The sequence below is a fragment of the Phoca vitulina genome, unplaced genomic scaffold, assembly GCF_004348235.1.
Source record: "Phoca vitulina isolate PV1807 unplaced genomic scaffold, GSC_HSeal_1.0 scaffold39, whole genome shotgun sequence".
NCBI lineage: Eukaryota > Metazoa > Chordata > Mammalia > Carnivora > Phocidae > Phoca > Phoca vitulina.
In genome coordinates this window covers 14845227-14866453 of record NW_022589742.1, presented here as the reverse complement: position 1 = coordinate 14866453, position 21227 = coordinate 14845227, and the positions used below count along the sequence as shown (strand labels likewise).

At 40.3% G+C, this 21227-nt stretch overlaps 1 protein-coding gene across 5 annotated transcripts in view; it reads right to left on the bottom strand.

Annotated features, from left to right (window-relative positions):
- Positions 1-2016: 2016 nt before the first annotated feature.
- The window catches only part of ENOX2 (ecto-NOX disulfide-thiol exchanger 2), a 285542-nt gene continuing 266331 nt past the window's right edge, over positions 2017-21227 (bottom strand). For 4 of the 5 annotated variants that reach the window (XM_032428212.1, XM_032428214.1, XM_032428209.1 and 1 more), the window contains 5 exons: positions 14278-14459; positions 12087-12194; positions 8645-8753; positions 6110-6195; positions 2017-3774 (listed from right to left, as the gene is read on the bottom strand). In XM_032428212.1, the coding sequence (XP_032284103.1) occupies positions 3643-3774; positions 6110-6195; positions 8645-8753; positions 12087-12194; positions 14278-14459 (617 nt within the window). In that variant the 3' untranslated portion in view covers positions 2017-3642. The remainder of the gene's footprint in view (positions 3775-6109; positions 6196-8644; positions 8754-12086; positions 12195-14277; positions 14460-21227) is intronic. The other variant, XM_032428210.1, reaches the window with a different exon arrangement.

Sequence of the window (21227 nt, the reverse complement as noted above, 5' to 3'; positions counted from 1 at the left end):
TGGGGATGTGACAGTGAACAAATGAGAACCATTCTCTCCTAGAATTTACACTCTGGGACTGGATATGGGGGGGTGCATTGGGGCACAGAGAATAATAATTCAGGTCTCAAGAGTGAGCCATCATTACCACCTTATTCACACCATTGACAGTTGGCCAACACTGAATACTTTTCATGCTGAGCTTTTATGGTCTTGGCTATAGGGTGAAGGATTTAAGTCCAGTGTGTTAAAGCCTACTCTTCTAACTCCTTGAGGGCAAGCACCAGGCATACTCCTTTTGTACTCCATAATGCCTGGCAGGGTGCCTGGGCCTGAATAAATGTTTGGAATACCTTTGAACAGCTAGGTTTCCCTTCTTGAGGCCCCGCAACATGATGTAGCTCCACAGTTCTAGGTGTGAACACAAAAGCATTTTTCTTAAAGTGAGGGTAAGGTCATAGCTTATAATTATTTTGGCTGAATCATAATCATAATCATAATCATAACTCTTTATTGTGAACTCATTATGGTCCAGGCACTGGCTGGGCAATTTGCACATGCTATCTTGATGACTCTACCACCACTCTCAGACAGGTACTATTTCTCCTTAAATTTACCCATAAGGAAATTGAAGCTCTCACTGTGTCCGTGTAACTTGACACACAGGCAAGAAGTGACTGTAGGCAGCAGGATAGCATAAGAGGTGCTCAGCAGATGGTAGCAATTGTGGTGAATAGTGAATCTGGGTCTATTTGAGAGACTGTCTAAGACAGCTAAGAATCCCAAGGGCTTACCCAATTCCAGCAGGTGAATCAAAGGTCTTGTACATCTCTGCTGTATTTTCAAGGGATATAGTTTATCCTGCATTCTATGAAAAACACAGTTTTGGGCCCAATTAAGTAGAACATAGTTAAGTGCTTAGTTTGCTCCAAAAACTCTCTCATTTTCACTGAGGACATTTAACAAGCAACTTGGTAATATTAAAGAACCAGAACTAGAGATGTCAGACAGACTAGGAAGAGAGATAAAACAACCATTTGTAAAATTAAAAAATGCTTCTATTCATTATTATCTGGAATCTCTAACTATTGGAGCTCCTAAAAATAACAAAACAGTAATATTTCAAAATTTGGGCAGAATAACAGAACAATAATTAGAATAAATAGCACTGAGCATTTATAAGGCAAAATAGCTTCATTAATATATTTCTATGATGGATGGAAAGAATTGTGAGATGGCATGTGCTGCAATTTGATTATGTAATATAATGCAAATGGATTTTATTTTTACATATTATGACACAACTCTGGACTAGCATAGTAGTCAGGGTTCTCCAAAGATACAGAACCAGTGGGATGTATACACACACACACACACACACACACACACACACACACACAGATTTATTGTAAGGAATTGGGTCATGTGATTGTGGGGGCTGGAAAATTTGAAATTTGTGGGGCCAGCCAGCAGTCTGGAAATTCTGGCAGGTGTTAATGCTACAGTCGTGAATCCAAAGGCAATCTGGAGGCACAATTCCCCTCTCCTCAGAGGACTTCAGGTCTTTAATGGATTAGATGAGTCCCAGCCACATTATGGAGGACAATCTGCTTCAATTCAAAGTCTACCAGTTTCAATGTTAATGATATTTTTTCAAACATACCTTCACAGCAACATCTAGACTGGTGTTTGATTAAGCAATTGAGTACTATAGCCTAGCCAACTTGACACACAAACTTAACCCTCACAACCAGTGTGTTCAAGCAGGCTGGGAGGAGTACACTTGGACTAAATGGGCGGGAATAATAGGAAGAGACCATTTGTAGCACAAGTAGATTAAGTGAAGGACAGCAAGAGGCCTGGGTGTAATAGTTGTTGCTTTTAAAATTTGTTGTTTTAAAATGTCATGGTATTTAACTTATTTAAATAAGAAATAATTGATAAGTGGCAAATTTCCCTTGATTTCAGAGATATTATTAAAATAAGGCATTCCAGGACCTCTGAGATTGACAAATCAAAGGCTTCTATAGTGCTGATGACAGGGAGGATGCTTCAGGGAGGAGGCTAGAGTAAAAATAACCCCAGCTCCCTGCTCGTGCCACAGCTGGGTGCTTCAGGGGGAAGCCAGCTTTACGCGTGACTGAGCTGCTGTGGGGCCCTATTTCTAGTTGTCAAGGTGAAGGTTTAGCATCTTCTTTCAACATCCTGGTACTCCAAAGAAGAAATCGAGATGATTCACTAAAGGATTAGAGAGCAAGTAATTCAAAACAGAACACCAAACTGAGGTATAAAAAAGGAATATTTATCTTTGAAAAATACAACTTTGAACACACTACTGACATCTCATTTACAAAGTATTTTCCTGAAATACTCTTCATTGGCTTTGCTTACTTAGTACATTCTTTTATTCTGAATCAAGACTCAAGGGAGGGCATGCTTGTGTTACTATAAGCACCAGCAACACCACAGAAGAAAAGATCATCTGTGCCTCAGGATATTAGCCCCAAATCCTCATCCTTTCTCTTTCGTTTCCATCAAGCAGGACTTCCTGACTGGTCCACATACACTCTGCCATTGCAATCTGTTGGAGAGCACCATAGAACTGGAGGTGCCCACGGCCATCGGCGCTCCAGGAGGAGCTGAGCTATTTGCAGGAAGCCTCACACACCCAGGCTCATTCATTACCAAGAGTTTTCTACTAATACTCATACGAACTGTTTGCAAACATTCAGCTTGAAGTGAACATAGTATTTACAGCGGTACACGGTTTGCAATTCAACACGCTGATGGCAGAAGAAAAGGGACCAACAGACTTTGTAAGAAGGCCAGAGGGAAGGCATATTAAAACGAATCCCTTCTGCTAACGTGTGTGTATGTGCATGTGCACATGTGCACACGTGTGTTTTAATTCATAGAAAACTAAACATGCCCTCCTTTAAACGCAGACTATTTATAAGGTGATTCTGAATAGCACATACACATGCCAGTCATACTGGACACTTGCTTTCTGCGATACATCTAGATGTTTTTAATCTGATATATTAGAGAAAATAACTTCGGAACATTTGTCAACTTTTGGTTCACAGTAATTTTGCAAAAAGCTACAAACCATGCTTTGTCTTTTAAAAGGGGAGCCTGGTCAGGCACCTTCTAGAAGACGCTGTGTTATTCATTTACTGGCTTACTGGGGATTGGAAAGACCACGTCAGTTATGGAGTACCTAGTGCTCCTCTCATTCCTCTCACCAGTAGCAACATTAATGTGAAGAGAAGTTTTGAAACACAAATCACATACAAATCATCAAAACATTTCAATTAACAGTGTTTAAAAAAATACCAAACTCTACAACAGTAGTACAGACACTGAAAACACCCCAAATACTCTTTAGCCTCAGGCCTTTTTCAATATCACTAATAAAAGAGACAAGCCACTGACAGAAAGGGAGCAAGTTACAGCGCTTGAGGGTCTGAGTCCGTGTCTTTTTAGGGCCTGTAGCTCGAGGTGCTGCTCTAGGATCCTTATTTTAACTCAAAAGATATCCCGGGAACGACCTGGCAAATTTAAAGCACTTCCCACTTGAAAACCATTGAGAATACAAATCACTTTCTCGGTGCGTCCACCGCACATTTCTCTGCAGGAGCCCAGGCTGTAAGGCCACGGCATTCAGGTCAGTTTCAGGCCCTCGAAGCCACAGAACTTCCACCTCTTCTCCAGACTGGCTCCGACCCCGGTCATTTCCTGCCTGAAGGTGTGCTGCAGCCGGCCCATGAGACACTCCACGTCGCTGGTGCAGATCTGTGGGCCAGAGAGAGGAGCTCCACTCAGAAGCAGTTCTACCCTGGGCTTCCCTTGTATGGGTTTCGTAACTGCTGTGTGTAGGTAATAATTTATTTACAACAAATTCACCTACTCTACGTGTAGAGTTCAATGAATTTTAGTACATTTATATAATTGGGCAACTCTCACCACTATTTAGTTTTAGAACATTCCATCACCCACAGAAGGTTCCTTCACGCCCCTTTGTAGTCAGTCGTTCCTCCCAATCCCTGACTTGGATTTTTTTGCTGTGGTTTTGAATTTTCTGGAAATTTTATATATGTGCAATCATATGATACATGTAGTCTTTTGTGACTAGTTTCTTTCACTTAGCATGACGTTTTGGGGATTGATCACCACCGAGCTTTCTAATGAAAAGAGCTAGTGTCAGTTGTGTGGACAGGCTTGGGTTCATAGCCAGCTGAATGACAGCTGATCGGTGCCGCTGCACCTGTGTGCAGGCCTACTGAAGCTGCAAAGCCTTTTGGGAGCAGAGGGAGGCAGGGCAGAACTCTTCATACATGCATTGCTTTACAAAGGAAAAATGACAGAAATAAGGAATGCCCTGTATTCCTACTTCTGTGCATCGTCTCCCTCTCCCCACTTCACACACACACACACACACACACACACAAAACATAAAAACAAAAATCTGTGGACCCCTTTAGGACTTGTTTCAGGTGGTCATCTTGACATGAGTAGCAACCTTCCTAACTATGAACCTGGGCACTAGGGCTCGACTGAAGAGCACTAGGGGATCCTGAGAGAAACCCTCAGTCGCTGCCACACTGAATGTTCCTGAAGCTGGAGGGAGGGACCCCCCCCCCCGCCCCCCCCCCCCCCAGTTCTGTTGGCATCATTGCAGGCTCTTTTTGGGAGGCCCTGTCACTACTCCGGCAGGAAGCTGCTCAGGACAAAATGGGCTGAGAGTAGGAGTGAGGTCATGCTTTCTTCCTAGTGCTAGTAGTAGACGGTAGCCAGTTAAGTAAAAGATGCACATTGCAGAGTATCATATGGAGTTGAATTCCATTCTAAAAACCATAAACATACAATGTTTACAGATGTATACGTACAATATAGGGGCAGCATACGTATGGAAAATGGTCTGAAAGAAGATATGCCAAACTGTTAACAGTGATGATCCTGGAAGGGTGGGGCTGGGTCACTTTCACTTTCCCTTCACTGTCTTTCTCTCTTGCTTACATTTTTAACATAAAATGTATGTATTTTTTTTTTTTTTACAATTTTTGAAAAAAGGGCCAGATCATTTTTACTGACACAAAGTCCAATTTCATACCACTTCAACCTACCACTTGGTCCTGGTGCTCACATTTGATCCCTCCCTTTGCTGCCAAATGGGCTCTTTAATTGCGGAATGGTATCACTTTCCAGAGCTCAATGAGAGGGGCATGCTGGCTCGAACTAAAACAAATGCCATGAGAAGGATGTCTCACCGCAGCCAGATGCCCACATGGGCAAGTGCCTCTGTTAAGAGGACATATGCTTAAATGGCTTAACATTTTGGACATCCAACTATCAGGAATCTGCATTTCAGTGGCCACGTCTCAAGAGCCCCAGGTCCTGTGAAATAGTGAATACAATCCACAAGCACATTTAACTGAATGCAGCTTCTGAAAAAAAACTATCCTGAGTTTATTTATTCTGAGGAGTCAAGAGTCCTCTCCTGCTTCTCTGAGGCATCCTTGACTTTCTAGGGAACTAATACTTACTCTTGCCCCTGATGCTTTGTGAGGTCCCTCATAGAACAGCATCCCAGGAAGGAAGTGACCCATGAGATCAGCTGGGAGTAGAACTTGAGTCCATGTCACAGACTTACTGTTTCCTCTGTTTTGTTTTAGCTCTTGCCTTGATCATTTCAACATAGGTAATGGCAGTGGTGACATTGACGGCTGGAGTAAGACTTCCAGTTTTGAACATTAACATTTACTAATGGCTAAAGGCCCGGTACCAAAGTATGACTGGTGAGAGATAGTGGGTCATTTGCAGCTTAGATAGAAATTAAAAGACAGGAGGAAAATTCTTCTCAGACGTATCTTGGAAGGAGGGTGGCCAACTCATTCAGGTTTGCCCACAACTTCCTGGTTCTGGCACTGGAAGTCGCGAGTCCTAGGAAACCCCTCAATACCAGGCAAACAGAAGCAGACGGTCATCCTACTTGCAAGAGAGAAGCTCTGCACTGCATTGCAGTGAGACTAGGCGAGGGAAATTTCCTTAGAGCGATTACTAACGACTTACTTGTGCTTGAAGAAAGTACCCTCCGTCCCTTTGCATGCCCATTTAGCACCCCACGTACCTTATTATCTAGACGGTGCAAGTAGGAACAGATGTATTCAATGCTTGCTCCAAATGGGTGGACATGAAGAAATGTGGAAATAATCCCTATAGTGACAATACCATGGAGGTTACACTCGAGCATTATATTCTTTGAAATAAGAGCTAACTTACATGTACCACATACTACATACTGGGCACTATTCTAAGTTTATATACATTTTATTCATTTAATCTGTACAACAACCCACTGCATATACTGCCTCTCACTACACTATATCCCCATGTAGAAACACTGGCATTGGAGGAGTCACTTCCATCATTTATGATGGCTAAAGACCATTTGAGTTCTACATTTCACAGTGAATTTAGAATTTTATAATGAATTTGGATCATGCTGGCCTTTTGCAATTCTTCTGCACAGTCTTTAAACTGGACGTGAGCTTCTTATGCATTAATAATGTCTTGCTGTTGTGGTAAAAGTACAAATCAGGTACTTTGCCTGATTCACTTCATGCCTCTCACAAGAGAATCTGCTGATTATATTTGGTTTTATTCTGTGAGTAGCTCTGTAAAGAAAAGCCAAACATTTCATTCACTCAAGTGGTCACTAGCATTTGTTTTGCTTAGAGCTCTAAATCTCTTCAAGTAACACATTTTTTTTATAGAAGTTTACAGCCTCCGGGAATGTGCACAATTTTTACTGAGTTTAACTATGGGGTGATTGGCAGCTATACATACTGCCTTGATTGTTCTGGACATCAGGTTAATTGTTCTAATACTTCTTTCTCTGGCAACATGTAGATCTTAAATTGTTCAAAGGCCTACTATTTCTTTCTTTAGATTTTTTTGAATTCCTCTCCTTTCATAAGATCTTAAGTACATCAAATAGACCCAGAATTGAATTTGCCGAGAACTGCCAGGAAATAAAAGTTAAATTTGGTTTGGTTTATAGACTACAACTTGTCTATTCCTTCAAGTGACTGATAAAGAATATCACAAGTTTGAGTTGTAGCTTGAAGTTCAAATCAGTTCTTTGTGAAAATCCTCCAAATATCAGAGGGCAAGGAGGTGGGCTGGGGGATCCAGGAGGAGCTGATGGTAGAGTTCAAAATCTGTTCAAAATGGATGCTATTACTTATAACACTATGTGATTCTTAAATGACGAAGTAAATTGAATTGCTATACACTGACTCAAGCTGAGGAACTTAAATTCTAAAGAAGACAGTTCATGTCCAAAGGAATTCTAGGTGCTACAGCCAAGATAGGCTATCTGTCAAATGCTGAGAAATAACTCCTTAGGTTTCAAAACACTAAGCAGTTTCTGTGGGTTCACACCCGAAGAACCAATTTAAAAAATAGATTTTCCTTTCTCTCTGTCAGCCTAAGACTACATTCTTTAAAAAACAAAACAAGAAACACTTATCTTAAGAATCTTTGTTTCTAAAACTATCCATTCACAGAGGCTTCCTTCTACCCGCAGCTCTTCTCTGACAGGTCTCCCTGTTGCCATGCCAATTTGTTAAAGAACTTTGAGTTGTAAAATGGAAATAAGTTGTCACTTTTAAGACTCAATGGCAGATCCCCTTGTGCATCTTTATTAACATATCAAAGTGTTAAATCTGACTACAATATCCATTACCAAAGAAGGCAGATAAATCTTCAAAATATGCAGAAGCCAATCAGTGTGGAGAACTTCTGAGATTGGGGTGGGGCTGCTGTGGGGTTCAGCTTCCTAGAAGGCAGCTGGGATTATCTGTTGAGGCCCAGTATCAGCCCCTTGGAAATGACTGAATATTTTAGGACCTCAATCTGCCACTGTTCTCCAAATGGAATATCAAGTCAACAAACATTTGTGCAGAATACTGTAAGTGCAAAACGGTTCTCATTTTACTGAGGGCTTCCTATGGGCTGCACACTGTGCTAAGGGATTCAGATGAATTATCTTATTTAATACTTGCAGCTGCCCTTTGAGACAGGTAATATCATTCTGCCCATTGTGCAGTTGGAGGAACTGAAGCTCAGGAAGGAAATGGTAGAGTCAAACGGGAAACCAGGTTTGTCTGACTTCTCAACCATGTGTTCTATCTTGCCTCTGTGGATGATTTTTATATAATGAGAGCAATTCTAGCATTTATCTCGTCTGAGCCCACCAGTGTCACACACCACAGACTCCTGAGTTATCTGCCAGTAACCTGGAAAAAAATTTCAGAGAGGCATACACTTCCTCCGGAGGCTCATCTGGGAAAGCTCTCTGCCAAACAGTGTCCGCACTATAACCTTGAGTGAGAGGGCTCCGCTATCCTCACATAGAGATTTAAAAAATGTACATCGTGTTTCTCCAGCAGACCCTCTCCTGTGCTTACAACCACACATTTGATGTGGCAGCAACCACAGGAGCTAGAGGAGAATTGGGAGCTGCTGTTACCATTTCTATGAAGTCTATACTTATTCGTGCATTGTCATGCTACATAAATGCCTGGCAGGTATATTCATCTTAGGTGAAACCCTTCCCCCCTCCACCATAGTCAATACATTATATGTGTGTGTTCCTTACCCACGAGCAGTGCTTCACGTTCAGATTTGATAGGGCTGCTGTTCAGGGTCTTCTCAAGAGGGTAGTCACTGTCCTGGCTCGATGTACACAGTCTAGTAGCACAGCTTTCCTGTGGGAATAATATGCTTCCTGGGTCAGTTCACCTTACTGCGTAACAGACTTGGATTCAATTACGCAACAGGGAACTTTTTAACGTAGTACCCCAAAAGCAATACTGTACAATTTTGATGACTGAATGGGAGAGAAAATAGCATTAATTTATGCAAAAGTATCACAGATCATCCCAAACTTCTTTATATGGCTCCAAAACACAGAAAAATTTAGACATTCATCTTTGCCAGGTTTTTTTTTTTTCCCCCCACCTTCATCATTCTTGACTCTATAGAGGTAATCTGGGGAACCAGACCCAACATTTACTGCCTACTAGGTGCCAGGCACTGTTAGGTATGTGTTATCTCCATTCTACAAATGAGGAAAGTGAGGCTCAGGTAAATTAGGTAAATTGCCTTAGATCACATTTCTATGACGTAGTAGAGCCTAGATTTCACACCAGGTCATCCACTGCCAAAAGGATTGTTCTTTTCAATTTTAGGTCCACACTCTGCTAAAGGCAGGTCCCATCTCTGAGTGCAGAATCTACAATGTAGCTAATCTACTCCCAAATAATCAACTGTTGGCTTTTGAACTAAAAATTAGAGCTTCCATTTATTGACTATCAGCTCTTTCTTCTCCCTGATAAGGACATTATCAGTTAGGATATTCCTGACTTCATATCAAGAAATGACCATGACCAAAATATTACTCAGTGGCCTTCTTTGTTGTTGAAAGTTCTCTCTTTCTGAGCATAGCAGGTATGTTTTGTAAGAGATACTCAGGTGAAATTCATGACCGGCAATCAAACTGAAAAATACGTCCAGACCTTCCATGGATCTTTCTTTCTCTCTTTGGGCACTGAGAACATCTTTTCTGTATTACAAATGTGAAGGAAGAGTCTTGAAAAGAAGGAATAAAAGGAATCACTGCTTCCAGTCTTACTGCTATTAGAAAAGAAAATGCCGGGGAAATGCTCCTGGCAGGGGCAGATCATGGCTGATTCAAATGCTTTGTCACTCTTCCCTTCCGCAAGCCCTCAGCACAGACAGGTGTCCTGTTTTCTTTAAAGATGCCTTTAAAGCTTCCAGGATGTTGCCCTGAATGAAATGAATGGTCTATGCTGCAAGACATGTTGTTTTGTGGATTTACAGGCGTCCTGGCTATAGTCAGAAGGGAAGCCTTTCTTGATGACCTACTTAATCTTTGGCCTTTAGAATCCAATCCAGGCAGTAACCATCATGCCAAGTTTGATTCAAAATACTGGCTCACTTCTAAGCCATGGGTTGTACATCTCCTTCTAACGTCCTTAAAACATTAAATGATCCAGTAAGCCAGTTCTTAAGTGTGAGAGTTTAACAGATTGGGGTTGACTCAAGATGGAAAGGCATCCTGAGAAGTTTTAGCCATCTTGAATAGAAATGTAGCCTTACTGAAACCTGACTTCAGTTTTATTATAGCTGGCATTTAAAAAATTAGAAGGCATATTGAAGAGATGTTTATCACCTTGAATTTTACTGGCAGATTCAAAGAGCTAGCTCTTTCTGCAGTAAGACAGACTTACTACAGTTTACTGTAGTACAGTTTACTGTCAAGAAACCCAAACAAAAACAAAAGAGATCTCTCCTCACCAAAACTTATTGCCTTCCTTTCAACCTGGAATTATTTTTGCAGTCTAACATAATGGTACTTTGCTTCCTAACCTAATTGTGTCAGGCTGAAATATTTGGTCACAAATCAGATTCTCAGAGAATATCAGTTTATAATGAACTGTCATGACTTTTTCTGAAAGAAGCTTTGCTTACAGTAACAGGAAAAAAACATTCTGACTTACATTTTCCTGATTATCAGTTGGCTCTCCTTTCTTATCCTCTTTAGCTGCCACTTCATGGTATATTCAGGTTCAGCATGAAAAACAGACTAAGGCACAATACATTAAGTTTCTTCTGTGCCATTTGATCTCTTGCTTCTTTCAATGAAATTTAAAGTGCCAAAAATGCCCTTACACTAAAAATGCCCTTAAATTAATTTGTGATGTCAATCCTAAAGAATGATTCTAAGCATAACGTCATTAGCATAATCTCATGTCTATTGCATTTTACGCAAGAAGCAAAACAGCTATATAGCAGCTCTGAGACATTTTAGCAGCTCTGAAAGTATAGGGAAATTCCTGCTACACAGAGTAGCTTTGGCACTTTTCAATTAAATGCTTGATAAATGAATTTCTCTGGGATTGTGCTCATTTCTTTAATAGCACCCACAAAAGTGGAAAGTGAGCTGATTTTATGAAGTGGAAGAATTAAAAGCATATTGCAAATGGCCTCCAGAAGAAAACACTTTCAATCATTTGTTTCAACTACACCAAGGCTGCCAGTTCTTAATGGCACTCTGGGGGAAGTCACTATGCTGGCAAACACACCCAGGGCCTGTATGCATTGCATCTTCTTGAGCTGAGTGCCAGAGATAAAGAGCCCGAGCTCTTGTGTAACGATAGCATTGTTGATTTCTGGCTCTTGGTCTGAGCTCCTAATCTTTTCCTTCCGAGACATTAAAATCAGGCAGTTACAGTCAATGGGCCTTCCTTTTCAGAGGATTGCTTCAGCTGAATGTTCAGGCATACAGACGATTAGGGAGGTACCGCTGGGAGACACCATCGGTAGACTTGACATACCTTAAATAGACTGGGCACCTGATTCAGGCTTGTGACTCATTAACCTATCCAGATGTTAGGAGACTCCCTAAGAGGCCCTCACTGGTGGCTCTTATTGCTGCAAAGTCCCATCTTGCCCTTCCATGCTGCAATCATCAAGCATTAGAATATTCTTTCTTTTTATTTACTTTCCACACGTTTTCTCCCCTTTGGGTTTTGGCTATTTCACCTGCAGCTGCTCATTATTACACTAGATGGAGTGTCTGCAAAGAAATGCCCATGTTCTGGTGGTATTTGTGTTTCTTCCTTTAATGAAATGCTTTATTAAGGGTACTCTGTGTCACCCGCATTTTCTTTCTTTTTTTTCACCTGCATTTTCTATGTTGCTATTTGCTTGGCAAGATGAAGCTGGAATGAGGTGTACACGCTGGTCTTCTCCAAGAGGGAAAGACTGAGGAATTTTAGGGATGGACTAACTTTGTATTCATGGAAAAGTACACTCTCCAGAATCCTTAGATATGCCAAGGATTCACATCTAAAGGCAGAGCCCCTGATTCAAGAATTACCCCAGAGAGGGGGCTTTTAATCCCCATTCAGCCAAGCATTCCACGGTGATTCCTACTGCAGGAACTTGCAGGGCATTTTCACTGCCACTGCACAGGGTGGGGGGGAAGGGCAGGGGTTCACAGAGGACTGATGTACCTTTTCTTTAAGATTTTCCAACATTTTTTCCACCTGCAACTTGTCATCCTTGACTTTTTCAAGTTCAGCTTCTTTCCTTTTGTATTCCTCTTGGACTTTGAGTAGATGCTACAAGACAGACCAAAGACAATCAAGTCTTGAGGAGCCACAATTCATTTAAAAACCCTGGCTGAAGTTGGACAGTAGGCTGGCCTCCCTCACTTTCTCCCAGCCCACACAATCATTTCTCCATGCAGAGATACCAAAGGGAAAATCAAGGTACTTTTTCACTTAAAGTTATTTTATCTAGTTCTTAAGAACTTCCTTAGGATTTGTTCATATTTTAGAAAGCATCTGAGAAATTAACTGATCTAATCACTTAACTTTTCTATTCCAGCCAGGGGTAAGGATAGGGTATAGTGTTAATCCCATGTGGACAATATCTTGATTGCTGCATACAACTTAATGTTGTAAAGCATTCTTTCAAATAGCCATTTTCCAAGCCAAATTCAATTTCTGTGAGGAAAACATTTCACAGATGTTTGTTTCCACATCAGTAGGCAAGGAACTGGATTCATCATCATTAACGATTACAAAAATATTACTTATTTAGCATCTAACATGTGTCACACATTGTGGATAAGGTTTCATATGTGTGGTCTCATATAAACCTCAAGTAACCCTATGATACATAATCCTGAGGATTACAGAGGTTTAGTGCTTTGCCTTAGGCCATTCAGATAGTAAGTGGCAGAGCTGGGATTTAAACCCAGGTTGGGTCAACACCATAGTCCATGCTCTTAACCACTATGTTAGACTATACTTCTTTTTGGGATAAGATGGGAGAACCTTTATCTTGTTTACAAGGCTATTTTCCAATAAAAAGTAATCAAAATGAGCAAAATTAATTTGTCAGGATGTAGAGACCTAATTTTCTCAGAGGTCTCTGAAGTGATGAAATGAAGAAAAAAAAGTTCATCATCTTTAAATTGTATTTCAGTAGCAGAACTGTCCTTCTGTGGAATGGTTTCAAAATCAAGGTAAGAGAGAAAAGCAACAAAAAATGTTTCCAAAGTTTTGCTTTTCAGAGGCTTGCAAAAGACCATTGGAAGAGCTAAAAGACACACAACACAATATATGTTGTCAAAATTCTTTGAAGTCTAGCTGAAGAGATGCATTTTTTTGGTGGAAAGATCTCAGATATAATTTACATGTTCTAATTAAATTCCATAGTGACAGTAAAAGGAAGGTAAGCATTACTTCACATATTGTGCTAACAGGAAAGGTGAAATATCAATGTGATATTGCTTGTCACACAGAAAGACAGTGGTAGCAGAAGTAATAGGAACACAGGGCTCTTAGTGCCAGAAGGGACTCCTTGTTCACAATTTGTGATTTCTAGCCAACAATAAGCTTTGCCCTAGATAATTCCAAGGCATACAATTAAAAAAATTATTGCTCAATTTAAATTGTAAGGAAAATGGCTGGTCATCTGGCAAGATAGAAGAGGATAGTACCCTTACTCAAAAATACTACTCCTTTATTATGATGAGAACAGATGGTGATATCTTTTTCTTTTAAATTGTAGGCTCACTGTGGTGATGGTTACATAAAACATCTAGACATTGAACATCTAATACACACTCTTGTATTTGAATGCAATTACAGTTGGATGCACTTATTTACTTTACTTTTTATACTTGGAATAATGTGCAGGTAAACTCATTCACATAAATGACTCTGAAAACAACACAAAATAAAAGCAAATTGATATTATGTGCCCAAAGCATTGATACTGAAAAAGCAAGGGTAGGATTCCTGCCATTTCTCCTAACAGGCTGTATGGTCCAGCACTGGATCAAGTAGATACTACTTTTTCATATCTAAGTAAGTGAGGTTCTTCATAAAGACCCCGAGGCCCTATCCAGATCCCAAAGCACCTTCTGAAGCAGAAAGAAAAGATTAGATTATGTTCGGTGTAGTTTTACTGTCAAGTATTTTTCACTGAATGTACATCCTTTGAAAACTGTTACCTCTGTATTGGCCAGAATATTTCATTAACCATAACATAATCCCTTCCTAGTCTATGCCAGAGAACAGAATATCAAGAAAATAAGAGGTTTGCTATTCTCTTTGCTGGCATGGGACCTTTTTCCAGTTGAGGAGCTGATGCTAGCTTTCCTAAAAGCTCAGAAAACCAAAGGGCCTTTACCTGTTGCATTCCTTGCAGGGCTTGCTGCAGGAGTTTCAGCTGCTGTTCCTTGTTTGGGTCGTCTTCTCTGGGGGCTTTGCCTTGTTCTTGCTTGAGCAATTCTACCTCATTCCGATAGGCATCGAGCTGCCAACGGAGGCTGTCATTTTCTTCCTTCAGAGCTTCTGCCTGTGATACTAAGGCTAAGCAATCAATATAAAGTCGAACATCCATCTATCCATATTCTTTGTGGTTCACCTTAGTACCATGAAAACTTGGTAGTTTTTAATTGACAAGTATAAAAAGTCTCTTGAGCAACTTTAGGTTTGAGGTGGCATGGCAGCAAGAGATGGACACAAAAGCACACAGAACCATTTTTGTAAAGGAACGCAGGATTCTAACACCCTGAAATCATCATCATGCTTCATATTTGTCACCCCAAATATAACTCAGCTATTCCCAGCTAACATTGGTCATTTTTATTTGGAAGGCAGCAAATGATAAGAGCTCTATAATGATAAAGTGTAGGGCTAATTGTCTTGAACTGACGACTGTCCACACGATAATTTTGCAGGGCAGTTGTTTTTAAAAATGTAACATTTATTGTCCTACAGAGGAAAGGTAAATGTAAAAATTAAGACACAAGACTTCTGGTTTCTGGTCTAGTGTGTAAGGAGTTTAGAAGTCACCACTCCATCCTAACGACAAATAAAAAGCTGAATAAACTGAAAAATCAACAACTCATCTTAGATCCATAAGAGAAGTGATGTCACAGGGCAAACTGCTGCCCCTGAAACTGGAGAGACAGGAGAATACAAAGAATCACAACTTACCAGACCAGAAACCTATGAGCAGTAAGCTCCACAGGAACTGATGGCAAGTAAAAAAATCTAAATTGTAATTGGCTAATTGCTGGAGGCTCAGTGTGGACAAGTCTGAGATTTAAAAAGTCCAGAGGGACCCAGTCATAGTGAAGTCTCTATCCTTTTGTGAATTTTATCTCTAGGAGCATAACCATGTCCTTACAGTGAATATTGGAGAAAAATCCCCTTGTGCTTCCATCAGGGGGAGGGGAAAAGAAACCATTTTGAAATACACCAGAGCACTCTGTTCTTCTTAACAAGGCCTGCCATCAGAAGAAACTATTTTACCAGAGCCTAACCTGCTAGGGTATTACCGGAGTCTAATTGACCTGGAGAAGGGAAATACCCAAGTATAGCTCCCCCCAGCCATCCTGCCCCAAGTAAGGGGGGAGAAAAAACTGAGAAACACTTGTGAAATCACAGTCCAGAGGTAAATGCTCACTAAAAGACTGAGACCTAATCACAGGACTAGAGAATGCTTCCCCACACTTAACTACCACACCACTAAAGTCCTATTTACTGGAGTTCTTTTCACCCAGCACATCATGCCCAGATTTCAACAAAAGATTACAAGGTGTACTAAAAGGTAAACAAACAAACAAACAAACAAACAGTTTAAAGAGACTGAATGGGGATCAGAACGAGAGTCAGATATGGCATGAATGTTGGAATTATCAGACCAGGAATATAAAACAGCTGTGATTAGTATGCTAAGGGCTTTAATGGGAAAAGTAGATACCATGAAAGAACAGATGGATAATGTAAACAGAGAGATGGAAGTTCTAAGGAAGAATCAAATAGACATGCTAGAGATAAAAAATAATACTGTAACAGAACTGAAAAATGCCTTGGATGGGCTTATTAGAAGACTTGACATGGCTGAGAGAAGAATCGCTGAGCTTGAGGGTATGACAATAGAAACTGCCTAACCTGAAAAGCAAAGAGAAAAAAGCATCAAAAAAACCCCAAGCAGAATATCCAAGAACTACGGGACAACCACAAAAGATACATGTCGTAAGAGTATTAGAAGGGAAAGAAAGAGAGAAAGGAATAGAAGCAATAGGTGAAGCAATAATGGCTGAACTTCCTCCCCCAAATTATTATCAGACACCAAACCACAGATCCACGAAGTTCAGAGAAATCAAACAGGATAAATGCCAAAAAATTAGACCTGAAAAGACACCTCACCAAAGTATATCAATGGCAAGTAAGCATCATCATATGTCATATGTCATACATCATTAGGGAATTACAAATTAAAAGAACAATGAGATACCACTACACACCTATTAGAAAGGCCAAAATCCAAAACAATGACAACACCAAGTGCTGACAAGGATGTGGAGCAAACAGAAACTCTCCTTCATTGCTGGTGGGAATGCAAAATATTACTGGCACTTTGGAAGATACTTTGGCAATTTCTTATAAAACTAAACATACTCTTACCATATAATCCAGCAATCATGTTCCCTCATATTTACCCAAGTGAACTGAAAACTTACGTCCCCACAAAAATATGCACAGGGATTTTATAGTAGATTTCTTCTGGCAATTTTATAATTGCCCCAACTTGGAAACAACTACAATGTTCTTTAGTAGATTAATGGGTAAACAAACTGTGGTACATCCAGAAATGGAATATTATTCAGTGCTAAAAAGGAATGAGTGATCAAGCCATGGAAAGACCTGGAGGAAATGTAAATGCATATTACTAAGTGAAAGAAGGCAATTGAAAAGGCTACATAACTGTATGATTCCAACTATATGGCATTCTGAAAAGGCAAAACAATGGAGTCAGTAAAAAGATTAAAAAAAAAAAAAAAAAACCCTAACCTGGTTGCCAGGGGTTAGGGGGAAGGGAAGAATGAATAGGCAGAGCACAGACGATTTTTAGGGCAGTGGAACTATTCTGTATGATACTATAATGGTAGATACATACATTTTAAACATTTGTCCAAACCCATAGAATGTACACCAAGAGTGAACTCTAATGCAAACTATGAACTTTGGGTGATAATGATGTATTCGCTGATTATAAACAATGTACCCCTGTGGGTGCAGGATGTCAGTAGTGGTGGGGGACTATGTATGTGTGTGGGGGAGACAGGGGTACTTGGAAACTATTTACTTCTTGTTCAATATTGTTGTAAATCTAAGACTTCTCTAAAAAATTAATTTAGTAATTAAAAAACCCCCTAAGACACAAGAGGAAAACTTGGTTAGCTTTATTTATGGTTATGGCACATTTTTCAAGGCCAAAAATCAGAAAAACTATTATAAAATATTTAATCAGAGGATTTTCATTCATTCAACAAACACTGAGTACCTTCCCTGTACCAGGCTTACGATAATGGTAAAAAATGAGATTCCACTAATCTCTGTGGTTCACAGTCCAAATTAATGGAAATATTTGTAGTTTATTCCTTTTTTGATTCCTAACACAGCATAAAGCCCAGAAAAGAGATGTTAGCAAAATGGATCAAAATTACAAACCTGTATATTAAATGTATAAGAATGTTAAAAGGCAACTTGTCAAAGGTGTGAATTTTTTCAGCTACTTATGGGGAGGGACTTTGGGTAGAAGAAAGTAAACAAAAGTAATGGAAATCAAATCTTCAAGATTATTAGCTATAAGTGGTGGAAGAAGAGTTCTCTAAAGGTATTTCAAAGATAAGATTCATTCTCTACAATAAATGGAAAGAAGTTGTGCTTTACAAAGATGAAATATATAGAAGAAAACCATATTCTGAGGGAGAAAACACCCCATTCCTAAAAGAAAGCTGCTTCGGAGGGGGGCGGGTGTGGGGTTTAATTCTGCGCTTTCAACCTGAGGGTTTTCCTGAAACAATCAGGTACCAATGCAGGCTGATGTAATCAGATCGTCTATCCAAATTAGAGAGTGGCAACCCTTCCTATTACATGTTCTCTTGTTTTCTGTGAATGGCTATGCAATTATCCTGATACGGCAGTTTGAACCTTGTATTTTAGTTTTTAAAAGAAATTACAAAAACCTTTGGCATGACACATTCATTGTATGTTTGGTTTTATTATGTATCTTAATTTTTGCTGTAATCATACAGCTTTTGTGTCTTTGAAGAAAAAGCTGTTACACAGAGAGTTGAAGTCCCAGCACTGTAAATACTATCTATCCTTGCCATCTCTCCCAGCAGCTGGGATACCTGTCGTCGGACAGGCAGCATTCCTCACAATCACAGCACTAAAAGAAGATGCTAAAAGTGAAGATGACTGTATATAGGAAAGTGTATGGCAGAAGGGAAATGAGCTATCTGCCAAACGGGAAGAAATATTTGATTTGCTCGTTGGGTCAGTACCAAGGATAGCATCTCGAGCTGGAATTCCGCTGAATAACACAGAGGTTCCTCTGTAAATCAAGTGACTGCTACAGATAGACAGTTATTCATTTCTGCTTTGGTTTGCATGTTTGTCCTCTGGCAAGGCATACGGCTCAATACTAAATAGTGATATTTCATCTTCCTCTTTTGTTTCTTCTTGTACTGCAGGCTAGTGATTACGCTCATGTCTTATGAGTCATGTGGAGAAACGTGGAAAAGGGCAGAGATCTAGGAGAATGGTTAGAGTCATAGTCTCCAGTTTAAACGTGAAAATATTTTCCCTCTGAGCAAATGAGGAGGAGAGACTGCTTCTCTCCCCGGGGGAAAGGGCATGCTGATGAGCGGAGATAGATTCCTGCAGCCAAGTGAGAACAGATAATAATCTCCTCAGTTTGGACCTGTCACTAAGTAAAAGAGAATGTGATCTCCTCTAATGCCACCAGGGCACCTTACTTACGAAATGTATTTCCCACTCCCTGAAATGAGGGTTTTTGCCATTTTAATGAGGACACCAAGTCTTTACTTTCACAGATTTAATATTAATTGGGCCCATTTCTGAAGTTGGATTTCTTTATACATTGCCAGAACATTGAAAAGTTCAATATTACCTTTTAATAATATGTTTGAGTAGGTGAATCCATCAGTCTTGATACTAAAGAGCATAGTACAGTGAATTTATCCATATCTTGCCATCATTAGTTCTCAGCTGCTCCTTTTTGACTATTTCCTATGTGGGAAAAACATTTCTCTTTATGGGGATGGCTCCTCAGATCTGAAGGCTGCCAGTTCATCATGGCAATATGAAAGTACGAAGGTAGCTGTGAATGCCTCTTTTTAGAGAAGCTACTCAGAGCAAAATCCCAGATATGTTTTTCTATGACAAAAGATCTAAAAGGATTTTGTGCCATTAAAAAAATAATGCCTAAGTTTCTTCGGTGGTACAAATAAAACAAAAAAATTTTTTTAAAGATTTTATTTATTTATTTGACAGAGAGACAGTGAGAGAGGGAACACAAGCAGGGGGAGTGGGAGAGGGAGAAGCAGGCTCTCCACTGAGCAGGGAGCCCGATGCGGGGCTCAATCCCAGGACCCTGGGATCATGACCTGAGCCAAAGGCAGATGCTTAACGACTGAGCCAACCAGGCACCCCACAACAAAAATTTTAATGGAAGCAAATTCAGGGGGTTGGCCACCCTCACAAAGCTGCATTACAAGAGATGCACCAAATTATTGAAGGAAGATGTGTAACAAATGTTACCAAATTATAGAAGGGAAAATGTGCAGCATTCCTCTCAAGGGTCCTAAAAAAAATTTGAGCTGGAGCGATTCACAAAGAGAAAAAGCCAAAAAGAACAAAGTTGAAAGAGAGAGGGAGATGATATGAGTGGTTGCAGACCAGTTCAGGGAAATTTTTAAGTGAGTTCCCTGACCTCCCAAAGCCTTGCTTTCCTTACCTCTGCAGGTTATTACTCCAAGGAGGCTTCTACCAGTATGGATGCACCAGGGACTTCGCTGTTTCTCCTCTGAGATCTCTAAATTCACCTCCCTAACAGTATCTTTATCTGTCGGTTACCTCACTGCCCCTCATCACCCTGAGACACTGCTCTCTTTCTTTGCTGGGACCTTTAATCTCTTGGAGTGGCCAACTTCACCCAGTCCATTAACTATTTTCTGGCTAAACAGATTCCACTGCAAATTCCTTAGTACTCTATATTCCTTCACCCTCCTGAAAACCTTTGGCCAGTCTTACCATGTCAGTTCCTAGCTCATAGTCACTCGGCTCAACTTTGTCTGCACCTTATCCTGGGCTGCAGAGGACTCTTATAGGAAGTTGCAGAGCTGGGCAGTCCTGGTCAATACAGACTCATGTTGGTCCTTGCTAGTGTGTCTCTTACCTCTCACTGATTTCTTCCTTCCATCCTGCCCAGGGTATTTATTCCAGGTCTGCTCCTGTCTCCTCATGGTCTCATTTCCAAAGCATTTCCCTAATCAACGGTTGACCAATCTCTGGGTATATGGAGAAGCATGGAATGCATACATACTTTTAGCTTCATTTCTCTTGTCTCAGAGGAAGAGGGTTCTCCCCTCTCTAAAGAAAACTCCATCTGAGTTTGGATCACTTCCCATTCTTCTCCAGGATTCTACTTCCATAATTACCCATAAGTACTCTTTCACTCTCAAGCATCTTCAACCTCACTCTCTCCATGGCCTCCTTCCCTTCTATTGAACAACAAACAACAACTTAACTTTAACTTTGTCACCCATTCTAGTTGCATTTATAATGCTTGCATTTGCTTTTGCTCAGTATCCAAGTTTTTGGCCTGTGTCCACTTTCTCTCCTTAATGCCGTATGTTCTGGCCCCTATCTCTATCACCCTACTAAAATAGTTCTTGCTCAATGCTGTCCTTAATTCCTTTCTTCTTTGTATTATCTGATAATGTTGATTATTCCTACTTCTATAAATTCTTCTTGTTTTTCTAGTTTTCTTCCAGCCTCTTAGGCTGCTCTTTCCCTTTTTTTTTTTTTAAAAAAAAGGTTTACTTATTTGTTTGTTTATTTATTTATTTAGAGAGGGGGTGGGGGGAAGGGCAGAGAATCCTCAAGCAGACTCCCCACTGAGTGTGGAGCCTGACATGGGGCTCGATCCCAGGACCCTGAGATCATGACCTGAGAGTCCAATGCTTAACCGACTGAGCCACCCAGGTGCTCCTAGACTGTTCTTTTTCTAACTGCTCTGCAAACTCCTCTTTCTTT